This window comes from Thamnophis elegans, chromosome 3, assembly GCF_009769535.1.
Source record: "Thamnophis elegans isolate rThaEle1 chromosome 3, rThaEle1.pri, whole genome shotgun sequence".
NCBI classification, from domain to species: domain Eukaryota; kingdom Metazoa; phylum Chordata; class Lepidosauria; order Squamata; family Colubridae; genus Thamnophis; species Thamnophis elegans.
The window spans coordinates 147,969,287-147,983,839 of NC_045543.1; the positions used below are offsets into that span (position 1 = coordinate 147,969,287).

Genomic DNA, 14,553 nt, shown 5'->3' on the forward strand with positions numbered 1-14,553 from the left:
TGGATTTCCAGAGGGGGGAAAATTGCAGACTACAGGAACCATTTGCACCACTCAGGTGACCCTGAGGACAGAGATAAACCTCCAAGTGGCCTCAAGGACCCTCTAAAAGGACGCAAATGACCAGCTGTCTGCAAGGAACATAAATCCTTCCGTTCCCCACCATCCAGTCAGAGCTGAAGAAGATTCTGGGATGAGAAGCGAAACGTCTTCAAAGAGAGAAAAAAAATCCAGAAAGCCCAGCTGCCTCCTGAGAAAAAGCACCTTTGGGCACATCAGTCTATCTGACAAATAATATGTAAAAGTAAAACACGTCTCACCTCGATTGGACCTGGCGGGCTCCTTCTTCGTGCTGTTCCAAAGAGGGGGGCCGTCTGCGTCGCTACTGAAGCCCATGCTCTTCGCTCCCGAATCGACTCTTTCATTTCTTTCTGGTGTTCGGAAGCTTCTCCTGGAGGGTGTCCTCAAAAGACAACCTTCGCAGTCCATCTTGGGGGAACTGGAAGAGAAAGAGAAAAGGAAGAAGGAAGAGTGGATTAGAGGTGTCCATTTTTTTTAAGGTGTTTGCCTTCAACCTTCAACCTGTGTAACTATCAAATCAGAACACAGAATCCTACATGTACCGTGTGTATATTGGTCTTTCAGCTTTTGCAATTCTCCATAATCCCTTTTTATCAAATCGAAGCTCATCTCTTATACTTCTGCTTTTCATTTCCTTTCTGGTCTACTATTCTGCTGTAGTGGTGCTAAGAACTATCCTGAATAGGTACATCCAGAATAGATAGAATATAGAATATAGAACGTAGAATATAGAAGATAGGGTAGGGTAGGGTATATTATATTATAGTATTACATATTAGAGTAGAGTAGAGCAGAGCAGAGTATAGAATAGAGTAGAATAGAGGTGGAAGGGACCTTGGGGGTCTTCTAGTCTGACCCCCTGCTCAAGCAGGAGACCCTGTGCCATTTGAGACAAATGACTGTCCAGTCTCTTCTTAAAATCCTCCAGTGATGGAGCACCCACAACTCCAGGAGACGAATTCTTCCGTTATTTAATTGTCCTCATTGTCAGGAAATTTATAATATGCAATGCTCCATACCAACCTTATAGGGCACTGCACACCAGAACAACTAGACACAAGGACAGTTTTTCCCCCACACGACATCTCTCTGCTAAACAACTAATTCCCACAACACTGTCAAATTATTTACTGACTGTATTATGATTATTCTTCTCATCCTTCCTATTATCTATCTCCTCCCACTTATGACTATATGCTTGTATCTTTACAATTCATATTGCTTTATTTAGTTTCCTAGTATGATTTGATTCCTCATTCAGTATCCTATTGTAGGAAGTTAGCACCCACCTCTCCTAGAAAATGAAATATTTTAGGAAATATTAAAAGGGCAAAATATTTCCCTCTAAAAGGGAGGCAGAAGCTCATTCCCCCCACCTTAGTCAACGAGGAGCCAGAGAAACATGTGTTTAGGCAGGAAAGAGACTCACTTTTAATAGCTCCCCCCCACCTTTGTCAATGGGCTATTAAAAGGCCTTGAGCCAGTCTACTCTACATAACAAAGATATACTGTCAGGCATGCCATAACCTACTACTAGATAAAGTAGAAGAATGTGGATTAGACAGCATCACCACCAGATGGATTCGCAACTGGCTGACCAACCGCACTCAACGTGTAGTCCTCAATGGAACTGCATCTTCATGGAGGGAAGTATGCAGTGGAGGACCCCAAGGCTCTGTTTTAGGCCCAGGACTCTTCAACATCTTCATCAATGATTTGGATGAGGGGATAAATGGGCATATAAGTCCAATAAACCTAAACCTAAACCTAACTCATCAAATTTGCAGATGACAATGTTGCTGTTTTCCCTAATCAGCCATAAGAGGGAGCCAGAATGACTGTTTCTCTGTCTAGTCTCTCTGTTTCATTAGATGCTGGGCTGATCTGATCTGAGTGTTTTGGAAGTTGGCTGTTAGCAATAGCAGTAGACTTATATACCGCTTCATAGGCCTTTCAGGCCTCTCTAAGCGGTTTACAGAGAGTCAGCATATTGCCCCCAACAATCTGGGTCCTCATTTTACCCACCTCGGAAGGATGGAAGGCTGAGTCAACCCTGAGCCGGTGAGATTTGAACCGCTGAACTGCTGATCTAGCAGTAGCCTGCAGTGCTGCATTTAACCACTGTGCCACCTTGGCTCTTAGAAAGTGCTGTGAGCTATTGTAAGTTTTGCAACTGTTAGCAAACTTTGAGTACTGAACTGTTAGTATGATTATGGACTATGCTATTTGGATTATCCCTTAACTGAAAGACATTGATGACTGACTGTCTTATCCGTGTATGACTTGGACTGTTTGATGGACTCTGATACCTCTCTTTCCACGAAAGTAAAAGCCTATTTAAACTGCAGTGTCTCTGTATGCTGGTTTGTGTGTTCTCCAACACAACTCTCACAACGCTTCTCTGAATGTCCTCGCTCTCCCAACGGGGAGCTTACCTAACAACACTAAGCTGGCAGGAATAGCCAACACTCCAGAAGACAGGCTTAAGATACAGAAGGATCTTGACAAACTTGAATATTGGGCACTATAATAAAATGAAATTCAATGGTGAGAAAAGTCAGGTTCTACATTTAGGCAAGAAAAACGAAATATACAGGTACAGAATAGGCGGTTCCTTGCTTAATAGTAGTAACTGTGAGAGGGAACTTGGAGTCCTAGTGGACATCCATTTAAATAGGAGCCATCCGTGTACAGCAGCTGCCAAAAAAGCCAACACAGTTCTAGGCTGCATAAACAGAGGGAGAGAATCAAGATCACGTGAAGGGTTGATACCACTTTACAATCCCTTGGTAAGGCCACACTTGGAATACGGGATTCAGTTTTGGTCACCACGATATAGAAAAGATGTGGAGACTCTAGAAAGAGTGCAGAGAAGAGTAACAAAGATGATTAGGGGACTGGAGACTAAAACATATGAAGAACAGTTGCAGGAACTGGGTATGTCTAGTTTAATGAAAAGAAGGACTAGGGGAGACATGATAGCAGTCTTCCAATATCTCAGGGGATGCCACAAAGAAGAGGGAGTCAAACTATTCTCCAAAGCACCTGAGGGTAGAACAAGCAATGGGTGGAAACTAATCAAGGAGAGAAGCAACTTAGAACTAAGGAGAATTTTTCCTGACAGTGAGAACAATTGATCAGTGGAACAACCTGCCTCCAGAAGTTGTGAATGCCCCAACACTGGAAGTCTTTAAGAAGATGTTGGATCACCAAGTGGTGTAGGGTTTCCTGCCTAGGCAGGGGGTTGGACTAGAAGACCTCCAAGGGCCCTTCCAACTCTGCTATTGCATTCTTTGTATTAAATATTCTCTTCTGTGCAGCTTTTTAACACAGGGTGTCAAACCAGACATGGCTTCTAGAGACGCAATTAGGTTCAAATTCTTTCTCTCTGCCACAAGATGGCTGCAGCTCTCACTGATCCTTCCCCAAAGAGAAGCTTTGGGGAAGCCCTTTGGTCAGGACGATGACAAGGAGGCAGAATCCAAATTGCAGATGCCGCTACCCTCATCCTTGGTCCAGAGATTATAGAGATAGCATAGCACTGATGATGTTACCTAGTTGGGTCATGAAACGCCTGCAAGAAAAGAACCAAGCTCAGAGAACACCAAAGTCCTCTTCCTCCTCCTTTCCACAAATCCCACTCCCTTCTAGCACTGATGATGTTACCTAGTTGGTTTATGAAACCCCTGCAAGAAAACCACCCAGCTCAGAGAGCACCAAGGACCCCACAGTCCTCCTCTTCTTAAATCCCGCTCCCTTCTAGCCCTCATGATGTTACCTAGTTGGGTCACGAAAATGCTGAAATAAAATCACGAACTTCATTGGTCACCAACAATCCTCCCTCCTCTTCCCTGCCCCCTCCACTCTGCAAATCGTCCTCCCTTCTAGCACTGATGATGTTACCTAGTTGGGCAATGAAATGTCTGAACCGTCACTCAATGAACGGTGGTTTGAAAGCTATTTGTACAGAAAATAGAAAAAAAAAATAGAGAAAAAGAGACTATGGAGATTCTCCATCCTCCAGGTCATGGTTGTCCCAAAGGTGCTTTATCAGAAGGCAACTGGTTTTTCTTTTGAAGACGTTTCACTTCTCATCCAAGAAGCTTCTTCAGCTCTGACTGGATGGTGGGATATGGAAGGATTCATACTCCTTGCAAACAGCTGGTCATTTGCATCCTTTTAGAGAGTCATTGAGGCTACTTGGAGGTTTATCTCTGTCCTCAGGGTTACCTGAGGGGTGCAAATGGTTTCTGTACTCTGCAATTTTTCTGGAAATCCATTCTAGAAATGACTACATTAACCATTTGCACCACAAACCTCCAAGTCGCGTCATCCTTTTAGAGGGTCATTGAGGCCACTTGGAGGTGACCCTGAGGACACAGACAAACCTCCAAGTGGCCTCAACGACCCTCTAAAACAGTGATGGCTAACCTTTTCTGGACCGAGTGCCCAAAGCCTGCACGCGTGTGAATGCATGCGCCTGAAATCCCAAAATGTGCAATGCGCGCGTGGCCCCCGCCCTGCCCCCATGTATGCACGCATGTCCCCTGCACGCACCCTGCCCTCCACACAGGCTCTGCACCTTGTGCATGCACGCCAGAGACCCGAGGAACAGCTGGCTGGCAGGAGGGGCACGCGTGCATGCGCGGTGGAGCTGAACTGGGGCGATGGCTGGTGTGCCCACAAAGAGGGCACTGCGTGCCACCACTGGCACGTATGCCATAGGTTTGCCAGCATGGCTCTCAAAGGACGCAAATGACCAGCTGTCTGCAAGGAGTATCAACCCTTCCATTCTCCCCCATCCAGTCCGAACTGGAGAAGCTGCTTGGAGGAGAAGCGAAACGCCTTCAAAACCAGAAAAGTGCAGTTGCCTCTTGAAAAAAAAAAGCCCCTTCTGGACAGAGAAAAAGAGAATTAGTTACCCCTCAAGTCTTTATCTATAAATTTTGCCTCTGATGCTTTTATAAGCTTTGCAGAGAGAATGGCAAATTGTTTTAAAAATGTCATTTAGGACTCCCTCACCCCCACCCCTTGCTAAGATTGTTCCTTAAAACGAAATGAGGAGGTAGGAGGACGGGGTGGGCAAAGATAAGAAAGGATAGGAGAGAAAAGAAAAGAGACGAGACAAAGAGAGAGAGAGAGAAAGGGAAAAAAGAAAGTTAACCTTTTGTTTTATTGAATTAAAATGCCACGGCAATGCCGATGTAGCCTTCAGAGACTAAAATACTTTATTATTTTTTTTAAACCGAGAAGAATAGCTGTCATTTATTAGACACAAAGAACAATTACTTGATGGGAAGCCTTCTGACAAAAAGCAGATTGGTATTCCTGTCATTGGGAGAGAAAAAAAATAAATGCATTATATAGGGAGGAGGCAGGGAGGGAGGGAAGGAGGGAGAGGAAGTGGGGGTTGAGGAGGGGGGGGGGGAGAAAAAAAAACCCAGCGCAGAAAACCTCGGAGACTTGCATAATTTAAAACCGCATTTGGCACAATTTGAATTTTTCTTCAGGGAGGGGAAGTTAAATACCTTTAATTTGTTCTAATTATTTCAAATTTGCAAGTTAATTACGGCTGACGGTTAAATAACAAAAAAAAAAAAAAAAAGAGGACGGATCCCTCTCTGCAGAGTTTTTACCTCCTACCCTCTGCATTACTTAAGCCTGATTTTTTTTGAGTATGCATGAATTAACTTTCTAAATAATCGCACAGTTTGACTTAATGGCTCAGGAAAATGAGCGTTTTTATCCTCGGAATAACCATTAATGGACATTAAGAGGGGCTACTGGGACCCGCGCGGCTCACATCCCAAGTATTTTTTAATGGGGGGTCTTATTTACCAATCTCAAGTTTAGGGCCCTAATATGGGCTTCATTAGCTCTGTTTGAGGAGAAGGGGAGAAATGTCACTCCACCCCCCCCCCACCCAACAAATAAAAAAAAATAAAAATAAACTGACGTCTGCTCGGAGGTGGCGAGATTCGTGTTTAAATTAAAAACCAGCCAAGGATGGTGGGATTTAACTCGCTGGCGAAGGAACACGGGGTGAAGTCCATCCAGCAGAAGGTCACAGCAAAATGCCCAAAGGGATTTTATGGGGCTAGCCAATCAGCTGGAAGGCAGCTTGGAGGTTCACAGATTATACAGAGTTGGAAGGGACCTTGGAGGTCATCTAGCCTAACCCCCCCTCCCAAGCGGGAGACCCTCCACCATTTCTGACCAATGGCAGTCCAGCATCTTCTTGAAAGCCTCCAGGGATGAAGCTCCCACAACCTCCGAAGGCAACTTCTGTTCCATGGGTTGATTGTCCATACTGTCAGAAAGTTCCTCCTTATTTCCAGGTGAATCTCTCCTTGGTCAGTTTCCATCCATTCTTCCTTGTCTGGCCTTCAGGGGCTTTGGAGAATAGCTTGACGCCCTCCTCTCTGTGGAAACCCCTCAAATATTAGAAGATTGCTATCCTATCTGCCCTGGTCCTTCTCTTCACTAGACCAGCCATGCCCAGTTCCTGCAGCCGTTCATTGTATGTTTGAGCCTCAGGTCCCCTAATCCTCCTGGTTGATCTTCTCTGCCCTCTTTCCAGAGTCTCAACATGCTTTTTATAGGGTGGTGACCAAAACTGGATGCAGGACTCCAGGTGTGGCCTTACTTCCTGTAACCGTTCTTCATATGCTTTAGGAAGAAAAATAGAGATTACTCAGCCTTTTTGAAAGATGAACAATTGGAAGGGGTCTTGTGGATCATCTAGTCCACCCCTGCTCAAGCAGGAGACTCTCTACCATTTCTGACAGAGGGCAGTCCAGTCTCTTCTTGAAAGCCTCCAGGGATGAAGCTCCCACATCCTCCAAAGGCAACCTCTGTTCCATGGGCTGACTGCTCTCACTGTCAGGAAATTCCTCCTTATTTCCAGGTTGAATCTCTCCTTGATCAGTTTCCATCCATGGTTCCTTCTCTGGCCTTCGGGTGTCTTGGAGAATAGTTTGAGCCCTTCCTCTCTGTGGCAGCCCACTGGATGAGGTCTTCTAGCCTTCTAATCTAACTCCCTGTTCAAGCTGGAGACCCTCTACCATTTCAGACAGGTGGCTGTCCAGAATCTTCTTAAAGACCTTTAGTGATGGAGCACCCACCACCTCTGGAGCTAAGACATCCCACTGATTAACAGAGTAACAGATTTGGAAGGGACCTTGGAGGTCTTCTAGTCCAGCCCCCTGCTTGTGCAGGAGACCTTATACCGTTTCAGACAGTAGTATATAAACAGAGAGCAAAACCCACTTTCGTTTAGCATTGAAATGTTTGCAAGAAAAACAGTCAAGCTCAGAGAGCAGCAAGGACCCCACAGTTCCGTGACCCGACAAAAGCGCGAACGTCATAAGCGCGCCGACAAAACCGCGGCGCTAAAACCGCAATGTCAAAAGCGTGTCGACAACAGCGCGCCGACAACAGCACGCCAACAGAAGCGCGATTTAAGTTAAGGTAAGGTTTAGGGTTAGGGTTAGGGTTAGGTTTAGGGTTAGGTTTAGGTTTAGGTTACAGCGCGCTTCTGTCGGCGCGCTGCTGTCAGCGCGCTTCAGGGCTCATTCGTCGCTCCTTCGTCACGCGGTTTTGTCGGCGCGGTTTTGTCACCGCGGTTTAGTCAGGCGCACTTTTGTCATTCGCGCATTTGTGGTGGAACCCACAGTTCAACCCTGAGCTACAAATATTCTCTTCTATCAATATCTGCACAATCAAGCAGTAAATAATACTCCAGTTAAGGAACAACCAATTCAGACAAACAATCTAACAATTAACCACAGCCTAACCAAGAAACCACCAAGAATATTCCCACCAATATTGACAGGACATGCGACCAGTATATAAACAGACAGCAAACCCTTCTCCCTTCTAGCACTGATGATGTTACCTAGTTATGTCAAGAAACATCTGCAAGGAAACCACCAAGCTCAGAGAGCACCAAGGATCCACAATAGTCGTAGTCTTCTCCTTCTCCTTCCACCTCCTCCTCCTTGTTCTTCTTCTTTCTCCTCCTCGTTCTTCTTCTTCCTCCTCCTCGTTCTTCTTCTTCCTCCCCCTCCCTGATGATGTTACCTAGTTAGGTCATGAAACGTCTGCAAGGAAACCACCAAGCTCAGAGAGCACCAAGGTCCCCACTGCTGGGTTAATTTTTTTTCTATTAGAAACAGAGTTTCTGGAACCTGAAAAACATCTGGGCAGCAACAGCAGACATCTGGAGAGCCACTCAAATTGTCCTTGACCTCACCCCTGAAGCCAGGTGGGTGTGAGCATCACCACTTCCAATTCAACCACTGGCTGGGCTTCCCTCTGGATCTTAAATGGCCGCATTGTTCTGTTCAGGAGGAAAACCATCCGGGAGGTCCAATTTCTCTATAATAAACTATCAGCTGAAGGAGATCTTCCATATGACACTTCTGAGGGACATCGGATCAAGGAATGGTGGGGTGAGTGATGGAGTGTCATTCTGCAGCCTCTTGTTCTGACCGAGGCTTCCCGAGAGCATGAAGCAAACTCCTCGTCCCAACAAAAAAACCCTTTTATTAATTGACTGTGAATTCTGCTCCTTCACATCCAGCAAAGTCTTTCAAAGGAGGATTTACAGTCACAGACCTTATCTGGCTTGGAGAGCTGCCAGGCTGATATCTGCAGAACTTGGCAAGGAGCCTCGGAGAGTCACGAACCAATGAAGCGAACTAATTGTCTCCTGAAAAACTCCACTCCCCTTTTGCTCCTCTTTTATTTCCTCTGGGAGGGGCCATTCATCGTCCACCTGTGGCCTTACTCCCAAGTTGACCCTTGTTCCTTAGCTGTTCCCTTCATCTGGCAACTCGGTGCATGCACACACTAGGAACAGGCTCCAGCTGTTCTTCTGCCTCACTGATGTCTGACCCCGAAGGCAGCTGATAACTGTCAGACGGCTCTGGCCCTCTGCCTCCGATGCAGAGCCCTCATCCGAGCCTTCCCCAGACTCCAGGACTGACCCATCTTCCTCTCCAACCTCCTCACTGTCTGAATCTGCTGCCAGCTCCACTGGCCCTTAGCGGGCCACAACACCTTTCTCTTGCCTGAAGGGATCCGTCTGCTCCTTAAGCCCGGAGGCTGTATTTCTTACGATGCCAGGGAAGAGCAGGTGCCATCAGGAGAGCTTCTGGAAGACCAACCTTTTCTGAGAGGACACTTGGCCCAGAGGTGGAGTGAACATCTTAGAATGCCATCCCTGGACTGACACACCAAGCCTCTTCCATTCTGCATGTGCTGTGCACTGGAAATTCCCTTATTCCTATTAATAAATAAATAAGGCACGGAGGGAGGCTGTCTTACCTACCTAATTGCTAAACTACTAGGAGGGCAAAAGTACTATGTACTGTGGGGAAAGAAAGAGGGAAGGAGGAATGGAGAGAGAGGGGGGAGAGAGAAGAGAAAAATAGGGAAGAAAGAAAAGAGAGGGAGGAAGGAATAGAGAATAAGAAAGAAAAGAGAAAAAGAGGAAAGAGGAAAGAGGAAGAGAAAAGAGAGAAGATAAAAATAGGAAAGAAAGAAAAAAGGAGGAAGGGAGAGAGAGAGAAAGAATAGAGAAAAATAGAAAAGGAAGAAAAGAGAGGGAGGAAGGAATGGAGAGAGAGAGAAGAGAAAAAGAGGAAAGAAAGAAAAGAGGGAGGAAGGAATGGAAAGCAGGAGAGAGAGAGAAAGAAAAGGGAGAAGAGAGAAAATGAGGAAAGAAAGAGAAAAGGGAGGGGTGCAGATAAGGAAAAGGGAGAAAAATAGGAAAGAGAAAAAGAAAGAGAAAAAAAAGAAAAGGAGAGGGAGGGAGGGAGGAAGAGAAAGAAGAGAGAGACAGAAAGAGAAAAGATGGAGCAAAGAAAAAGAAGAGGAAGAGGAAGAGAAGGAAGGGAGGAAGGGAAGAAAGAAAGAAAGAAAGAAAGAAAGAAAGAAAGAAAGAAAGAAAAGAAAAGAAAAGAAAAGAAAAGAAAAGAAAAGAATGGGAAGAGGTTGGCTGGAAAGATATAGCCAGAAATACACCTGGCTTATGTCTCTGATAAAACCCAGTGTTCCCACATCTCTTTATGAAGCTATTTTCTGTTGTCAGATCGTCTCCGGAATTAATTATGTTCTGGATGTTTGTTTTCCAAAAGGAAGAAAGGGAAAGTGTAAATTTAATCATCTACCAAGTGATCCCAATCACCTAATTCTCATTCAAGAGCTTCCTATTAGAAAAGGTAGGTCGTTAAACAGGGCAAAAAGGCATCTCCAGGCAGAACCAGAATAAACCTTTGGAGCACGAGGACAACAGCTAGATCAGAATACAGGCAGTCCTCGAGTTACGACATTTCTGTCTCGAAGTGAGACAGTTGTGAAGTGAGGTTTTTTTTAATATAGATTTTTATTTTTATTAAACAGACAACACACACACTCAACAATAATTAAAAAAACCCATCATCACATACAGCATGTCATTTGGTTACAAGTATTTTTACATCCATATTCTCGAATAATATTTACCATCACAGATTTTTCATCTAGTATAACGAAATACCTCACTTTCATTGTACAGTGTATGTTCCATTACAATTAGTATTATTTTTTTCCAATAAAACATAATTCCTTTACATTCTTGACCGTCTATTTGATAACAGTATACCTTCATATAATCCCAATGTGAGAGAATTTTTTTTAAACCAACCATTTATATTTGTATATCACTATTTTCAATTATGCATAATTCCACCAATCAACTATCAGGTATGCTTATGTTCATTGTTATCCTTGTGCCTCATACCTTCAAACAGAAATCTTATTCCTTCATTTTTCAACAAAATATTCTAAATAGTCGCTACATATATATATATACCAATTTTTAATTATTCCCTTATTAAGATTATTTATCAACAACAGGATATCATTATAATAATATGTTCTTAGGGTTATACATTATATCACCAATCCTCTATGAGTTTTACCCCATTTTACAACCTTTAACAAAATTGACGGTACCGTGACAATTTTCTGGTCTGGAATTCTCAACGATGCTGCAATTCAGTTCAAGAATCAAGTGGAACTACTGGTTAAGGCACGAGGCTAGAAAGCGGGAGACTGTGAGTTCTAGTGCCCCCTTGGGCATCTAAGGTGATTGGGTGACTTTGGGTCAATCAGTAGGAGAGGGGAAATTCTAGTCCTGCCTTAGGCATCAAATGTGACTGAGTGGCTTTGGGTCAATCACCAGGAGACGGAAAGTTCTAGTCCTGCCTTAAGCATGAAATTCAGCTGGGTGACTTTGATCCAGGAGAGGGTGAATTCTAATTCCACCGTAAGCAAGAAAACCAGCTGGGCGACTTTGGGCCAATCACCGGGAGATGGTGAAATATAGTCCTGCTTTAGCCATGAAAACCAGCTGGGTGACTCTGGTCCACTCCTTCTCCCTCAGACCAGCCCACGTCACAGGGCTGTTGTTGTGGACAAAATAGGAGCGTGTGTGCTAGATATGTTCACCCCCTTGAGTTATTTGTAAAAATAATAAAGGTGGGGTAGAAATAAAGAAGGGGAGGGGGGGGGGCTTTACAATTCCATGGATCTTCTACCGAAGGTCCTATTTAGTCCCATCAAAGTAGAGCATTAAACCAGCATTTCTCCATCCTGGCAACTTGACGATGATGTGTGGACTTCTGGGAGTTGAAATCCGCACATCTTCAAGTTGCCAAGATTGAGAAATACTGCAGTAACCTATCATGAATTATGGTGCAAGCAGTTGCTCGTCAAGTCTCAAAGTCAGTAAATTTATTGTTTGCCACACAGGTTACAAGAATCTCCCCTTATCTGGGAATGACCAGATAAGGCTTCCAAGCTTATGCCACTTGCAGCTACACAAGGACTCCAACCTAAGTCCTCACTTGACTCCTCCTTCCAGGCTAGTTGGCAGTTTTCCAAAACCATTCCTCTTCGGTTTGTTCGGAAGAAGGGAAGGTATGGAAGGAAACAGTCTCCTGCCTGTTGCTGAGCTTGATCGCAGCTTGTTACATTATTTGCGCTAGGACCGTAGGAGCCACCCTAAACCATGGTTAGTTAAAAAGAGATGAATATAAAGCAGCCTATGAAGGAAACCCACAATTCCCCCAAGCTTCTCAATGATCAGTGTACATAAGATTTGGCACATGAAGAAGTCCATTTAGGAGACGCTGCTAAGAGATTACAACTGCTAGTGAGTCCATGTTTAACCCTGTTCCCTGTTTAACTACCATTACCCTGAATATTGACGTCCCCACAGGCCAGTGTTTCATAACCTTCATTGCTTTGACGGTATATGGACTTCAACTCCCAGAATTCCTCGTTTCCAATTGGTGGTGGAGAGGGGGAAGAAATCAATCTTTGCCATCCCTCTCCATGGATCCCCACCCTCAATTGGAAATGAGGCGGCTGTGAAAGACAAGGCAACGCCACCCATGTACAAACAGCAAAAGAAGGAACATGAGAGGAGTTCCACGCGGGGCTTTTCAAACAGCCGAACTCCTCTCCTGTTCCTTCTTTTGCTGTTTGTACATGCCGCGCGGGTTGCACTCCCTTGTCCCGGCTGCCCCACTACCTCTGGCTTCCCTCTGAGAGTCTCCGCTCTCCGGGCCTGTAATTGTGCAGGCTGTGCATGCGCGCCTATGTTTTCCAAGGCATGGAGCGACTCCGGAACCTATCCGCGACCCCCCGTGGAAAAGATAGGCGCGCTCGCACAGCCTGCACAATTACAGCCCCGGAGAGCAGAGACTCGCGGAGGGAATCCAGAGGCAGCAGGGCAGCCGGGTCCCTCGCCCTCAGAGTTGGGAGAGGGGCTTTGGTCCTGCTGCCTCTGGCGGATGGAGCTTTATCCATCTATCCATCCATCCAATCCATCCATCTATCCAATCCAATCCAATCCAATCCAATCCATCCATCCATCCATCCATCCATCCAATCCACCTACCCATCTATCTCATCCATCCAATCCATCCATAAAACCGTCCATCCCTATCTATCTATAGAGCGATTGGTAACCGAAGGGCCAGAAATGAATCCTGGGCAGAAAGAAAAAAAACGCCTGAGGCCTGTAATTCTGCCCGTTTTCTCCGCTAATGGAAGAGCCATGCCAGCCTCTGAAGGGCGGAGGTGTCCTTCATCGGAGGCTGCTGCACTTGAGCTTCTCCGTGTATGCAGACATCTGCTAGGCAACAACGGGCAACGGCCTCCATCTGTTGCGGAGATACGGCCCTGATTGACAAGTCCGATTTCTCTCTCCCAGCAAGTCCAGCCTTTCCGTTTTTTCCTAGATCCGTCCAGGGACTTTCCATTGTCCGAGTAAGTGGCTGGCCTGCTGTATTATTCTTATTTTTATTTCCCCCCCTCTTCCCCTTCAAAAGCTACAAGCATCAACACGAAGCCATCCCACGCTGGCAGGTAAGTCTGCCTGTTGGACGAATGACTGACAAGTGGGTTAAGCAGAGATTTCTGTTAGCTCGAGGAGGAGGAGGAGGAGAAGGGGGAAAAAAAATATCCCCAAGCCATTTGCAAACCAAGTCCGTCCGAAGCTGTCAAAATGTCAGTTTAAAAAGCATCTCCGCAGGTAGGAAGGAAGAGACGGGCGAAGACAAGCCAGCCGCAGGTGAGAGTCAATCCGAGAGGCTGACGGGGAGCCTCGGACCCTTATTAAATGCACCTCCAGAGGCCGAGAGAGATTCACAAAGAGTGTGGTCTTTTGCAAAAGCCCTGGATGAACGCAACCCCGGTTGGCCCCGGCTTCTTCTCCTGAACCTCGAACAGCCGTGCATAGTGTGTGTGTGTGTGTGTGTGTGTGTGGAGTCGGGTTGCAAGAGAATTGAGAGCACATACCCCTTTCCCGAGAGGCTGGAGGTGAAAATCCACAGAGAACGATGATGGGAATTGGCTACGTCTAATCTGATGGAAAGAGGGGAGACTCGATAGCACTGTTCCGAGATTTGCAGGGGTGCCACGAGAAAAGAGGGGTGAGCCTATTCTCCAAAGCCCCTGAAGGCAGGGCAAGAAGCGACGGAGGGAAACTAATCAAGGAGAGAAGCAATCTAGAACAGCAACCAACCTTGGTTCTAGAAGCAACCTAGAACCAAGGAGGAATTCTCTGAGCCAAGAAGCAACCTAGAACCAAGGTTAAATTCTCTGCATTTAACCACTGCGCCACCTCAGAGCCAAGGTGGCGCAGTGGTTAAATGCAGCACTGCAGGCTACTGCTAGATCAGCAGTTCAGCGGTTCAAATCTCACCGGCTCAGGGTTGACTCAGCCTTCCATCCTTCCGAGGTGGGTAAAATGAGGACCCGGATTGTTGGGGGCAATATGCTGACTCTCTGTAAAACCGCTTAGAGAGGGCTGAAAGCCCTATGAAGCAGTATATAAGTCTACTGCTATTGCTATATTGCTATTGACAGCAAGGACAATTAACCAGTGATTGGATAGTCATTTGTCTGAAGCTGCATAGG

General features: G+C 45.6%; 1 protein-coding gene across 1 annotated transcript in view; it reads right to left on the minus strand.

Annotated features, from left to right (window-relative positions):
• The window catches only part of KIAA1328 (KIAA1328 ortholog), a 188,671-nt gene that overhangs the window by 49,321 nt on the left and 124,797 nt on the right, over positions 1-14,553 (minus strand). Inside the window, exon 9 of the mRNA XM_032212462.1 lies at positions 318-496. Within this exon, the coding sequence (XP_032068353.1) occupies positions 318-496 (179 nt within the window). The remainder of the gene's footprint in view (positions 1-317; positions 497-14,553) is intronic.